This window comes from Camarhynchus parvulus, unplaced genomic scaffold, assembly GCF_901933205.1.
Source record: "Camarhynchus parvulus unplaced genomic scaffold, STF_HiC, whole genome shotgun sequence".
NCBI classification, from domain to species: Eukaryota; Metazoa; Chordata; class Aves; order Passeriformes; family Thraupidae; genus Camarhynchus; species Camarhynchus parvulus.
The window spans coordinates 13,868-18,421 of NW_022148493.1; the positions used below are offsets into that span (position 1 = coordinate 13,868).

The following is a 4,554-nucleotide window of genomic DNA, read 5'->3' on the forward strand; positions in this document are numbered from 1 at the left end:
TGAGGACGATGAGGATGATGAAGATGAAGGTGAGGATGATGAGGATGAGGATGCTCAGCCGATGGTGAGGCCGAAGCCGCAGTGGAACTTCTCCTTGCGGTGATTGATGAGGATGATGATGATGATGATGACGATGGTGAGGATGAGGATGCTCAGCCGATGGTGAGGCCGAGGCCGCAGTGGAATTTCTCCTTGCGGTGATTGATGAGGACGATGAGGATGATGAAGATGAAGATGATGAAGGTGAGGATGAGGATGCTCAGCCGATGGTGAGGCCGAAGCCGCAGTGGAATTTCTCCTTGCGGTGATTGATGAAGGCTCCCAGGGCCAGCGTGAGGGGGAGGGGCGGCAGCTTCTTCTCCAGCACGGCCCCCACCTGCCACGAGCTGTCCAGGGAGCCTAAACGGGGACAAATTCCACAATTTTGGGGACAATTCCCGCAATTTGGGGAATTTTTCCCATTTTCCCCTTTTTTTGGGGATTTTTTCCCAATTTTGGGGGGATTTTTTTCCAATTTTGGGGGATTTTTTCACATTTTTTTGAGATTTTTTTCCCATTTTTCCTCCCCATTTTTAGGATCTTTTTTCCCATTTTGTGCCCCCCCTTCCCATTTTTAGGATTTTCCCCGAATTTTTTGGGGACAATTCCCAAAGTTTTGGGATCTTTCTCAAATTTTGGAGGATTTTTCCCATTTTTTCCCCCAATTTTTTTAGGATTTTCCCCCATTTTTTGAGGATTTTTCTTCCCCATTTTTCCTCTATTTTTGGGGATTTTTCCCCCGCATTTTCAGGGGTCTTTTCCCCCGTTTCTGGGCCATTTTTGGATCTATTTCAGGCGATTTTGGTGTTCCTCTCACCTCGGAACAGGAGGTTCCCGCGGGGCAGCTCCAGCTGGTACCCGAAGGCGACGCTCGAGTCCTGCAGCCTCGTGCTGGCCTCAAACTCCACCCCCACCTGCAGCTGAGCACACCTGGGGCTCCCACCTGCCCCGAGACCCCTCCCCAAATCCCCACCACCCCCAATTTTGAGGATTTTTCCCCATTTCTGGCCATTTTCCCCGTTTTTTCTGTGGTTTTTGTGATTTTTTTCTCATTTTTTGCCACTTTTTCCCCAGTTTTGGACCCCCACCCACACGTGGACACACCTGGGGGGTCCCACCTGCCCCGAGACCCCTCCCCAAATCCCCACCACCCCCAATTTTGGGGCTTTTCCCCCAATTTTGGGTCTTTTTCTCCCAGTTTCGGGCTTCCCAGGTGTTTCAAGACCCCCCCAGGTGAGTTTTTAGGCTCCCCAGGTGTTTCAAGACCCCGTCGTGAGGCTCTCCAGGTGTTTTAAGACTTCCCCCCAGGTGTGTTTGGAGTTCCCAGGTGTTTCAAGACCCCCCCCCAGGTGAGTTTGTGGCTCTCCAGGTGTTTCAAGACCCCCCCCTCCAGGTGTGTTTGGGGTTCGGAGGTGTTTCAAGATTCCCCCCAGATGTTTCAAGACCCCCCTCCAGGTGTTTCCAGACCCCCCCTCCAGGTGTGTTCGGGGTTCCCAGATGTTTCAAGATTCCCCCCAGATGTTTCAAGACCCCCCTCCAGGTGTTTCCAGAGCCCCCCTCCAGGTGTGTTCGGGGTTCCCAGATGTTTCAAGACCCCCCCAGATGAGTTTTTAGGCTCCCCAGGTGTTTCAACATGCCCCCCCAGATGTTTCAAGACTCCCCGGGTGTTTCCAGACCCCCCCCCAAGTGAGCTTTTAGGCTCCTCAGGTGTTTCAAGAACCCCCCAGGTGTTTCAAGAACCCCCTCCAGGTGTGTTTTGGGTTCCCCAGGTGCATTTTGGGGTGTCCCAGGTCCATTTTGGGGTGTCCCAGGTGTATTTTGGGGTGTCCCAGGTGTATTTTGGGTTCCCCAGGTGAGTTTTGGGGTGTCCCAGGTGCATTTCGGGGTTACCTGCTCGCTGGCCCTGTGGTAGTAGGTCAGGTGAGCCCCGGCCTGGCCCAGCGTCACCGTCCCGATCCACGCCGGAGCTGCGGGCGGAGCCTGGGGTTACCTGGGCGGGTTTGGGGTCACCTGGGCGGGTTTGGGGTCACCTGGGCAGGTTTGGGGTCACCTGGGCACGTTTGGGGTTTTTTGGGGTCACCTGGGCACGTTTGGGGTCACCTGGGCACGTTTGGGGTGTTTTGGGGTTACCTGGGCGGGTTTGGGGTCACCTGGGCACGTTTGGGGTCACCTGGGCACGTTTGGGGTTTTTTGGGGTTACCTGGGCGGGTTTGGGGTCACCTGGGCGGGTTTGGGGTTTTTGGGGGTTACCTGGGCAGGTTTGGGGTCACCTGAGGAATCTTGGGGGATCCCACCTGTGATTTTTGGGGGGTCTCACCTGAGGCATTGTTTTGCGGTCCCACCTGTGATTTTTGGGGTCTCACCTGAGGGGTTTTGGGTTCTCTCTCACAGATTTTGGGGTCTCACCTGTGATTTTTTGGGGTCTCTCTCAGGGTTTTTTTGGGGTCTCACCTGAGGCATTTTTGGGGTCCCCCAGTGATTTTTTTGGGGTGCCATCTGGGATTTTTGGGGGTCTCTCTCGGGGACTTTTTGGGGTCCCCCCCAGTGATTTTTGTGGGGGTCTCAGCTGAGGGTTTTTATGGGGTCCCATCTGTGATTCTTTTTGGGGTCTCTCTCATAGTTTTTAGGGTTATTCTCTCAGAATTTTGGGGTGTCTCTCAGGGTTTTTTTGGGGGTCCCATCTGGGATTTTTTTGGGGTCCCCCCTCATGGTTTTTGGGGCTATCTTCTCAGGATTTTGGGGTCTCTCTCGGGGTTTTTTGGGGTCCCATCTGGGATTATTTTTGGGGGTCTCACCTGAGGGATTTTTGGGGTCCCCCAGTGATTTTTTTGGGGTTATTTTCTCAGGATTTTGGGGTCCCCCCAGTGATTTTTTGGGGTCCCCCAGTGATTTTTTTGGGGTTATTTTCTCAGGATTTTGGGGTCCCCCCAGTGATTTTTTGGGGCGCCATCTGGGATTCTTTTGGGGGTCTCCCAATGATTTTTTGGGGTCCCATCTGGGATTTTTTCAGGGGTTCTCTCTCATGGTTTTTGGGGTTATTTTCTCAGGATTTTGGGGTCTCCCCCGTGATTTTTTGGGGTCCTCCAGCGATTATTTTTGGGGGTCTCTCTCAGGGTTATTTTGAGATCCCCCAGAGAATTTTTGGGGGTCTTCCTGAGGGATTTTTGGGGTCCCCCCAGTGATATTTTTGGGGTTATTTTCTCAGGATTTGGGGGTCTCTCTTGGGGTTTTTTTTGGGTTATTTTCTCAGGATTTGGGGGTCCCCCAGTGATTTTTTGGGGTGCCATCTGGGATTTTTTTGGGGGGGTCTCTCTCATGGTTTTTGGGGTTATTTTCTCAGGATTTGGGGTCTCTCTCGGGGGTTTATTGGGGTTCCCCCAGTGATTTTTTGGGGTTATTTTCTCAGGATTTTGGGGTCCCCCAGTGATTATTTTTGGGGGTCTCACCTGAGGGATTTTTGGGGTCCCCCAGTGATTTTTTTGGGGTTATTTTCTCAGGATTTGGGGGTCTCTCTTGGGGTTTTTTTGGGTTATTTTCTCAGGATTTTGGGGGTCTCTCTTGGGGGTTTTTTGGGGTTATTTTCTCAGGATTTGGGGGTCCCCAGTGATTTTTTTGGGGTTATTCTCTCAGGATTTGGGGTCCCCCCAGTGATTTTTTTGGGGTTATTTTCTCAGGATTTGGGGTCCCCCCAGTGATTTTTTGGGGTTTCCCAGTGATTTTTTTGGGGTTATTTTCTCAGGATTTTGGGGTCCCCTAGTGATTATTTTTGGGGGTCTCTTTCATGGTTTTTGGGGTTATTTTCTCAGGATTTGGGGGTCTCTCTTGGGGGTTTTTTGGGGTTATTTTCTCATGTTTTGGGGGTCCCCCAGTGATTATTTTCGGGGGTCTCTCTCGGGGTTTTTTTGGGGTCCCCCGGTGATTTTTGGGCTCTCACCTGAGTAGCGCCCGGCCAAGGAGAGAACGGCTCCCTCCTCGCCGGGGCGCCGGTGATAAACGAGCTCGGCCCCCAGCGCCAAATGCGGCGTCACCGACTGCAGGTAGTGGCACACCAGGATCCCTGGAACGTTCCGGAAAAACAGCCGGGGAATGGCGGGAAAGTCGGGAGGTTGGGGGAAAATTTGGGGGGAAAAGTTGGGGGAAAATTGGGGAAGAAAAGGGGGAAATGTGGGGAAAAATTGGGAAAAAATGGGAAAAAAAGGGGGAAATTTGGGGAAAAAATCAGGAAAAAAATCAGAAAAAATTGGGAAAAAAACCAGGGAAATTTGGGGGGAAATTTGGGGAAAAATTGGGAAAAATCGGGAAAAAATCAGAAAAAAAATTGGGAAAAAAGGGGGCAAATTTGGGGGAAAATTGGGAAAAAAAGGGGGAAATTTGGGGAAAAAATTGGGAAAAATCAGGAAAAAAAAAATCAGAAAAATTTGGGAAAAAAAGGGGAAATTCGGGGGAAATTTGGGGAAAAATTTGAAAAGTTTGGGAAAAAAAGGGGGACATTTGGGGAAAAATTGGGAAAAAATC

The 4,554-nt window shown here is 51.2% G+C and overlaps 1 protein-coding gene across 1 annotated transcript; it reads right to left on the reverse strand.

Annotated features, from left to right (window-relative positions):
- Positions 1 to 200: 200 nt before the first annotated feature.
- LOC115916835 (mitochondrial import receptor subunit TOM40 homolog) lies at positions 201 to 4,142 on the reverse strand (the record flags this gene model as incomplete). Its single annotated transcript, XM_030970573.1, has 4 exons — positions 201 to 399; positions 857 to 959; positions 1,930 to 2,006; positions 3,974 to 4,142. Coding segments are annotated over 4 exons (489 nt in total), but the record flags the coding sequence as incomplete, so codon positions are not given.
- Between the last annotated feature and the right edge of the window lie 412 nt (positions 4,143 to 4,554).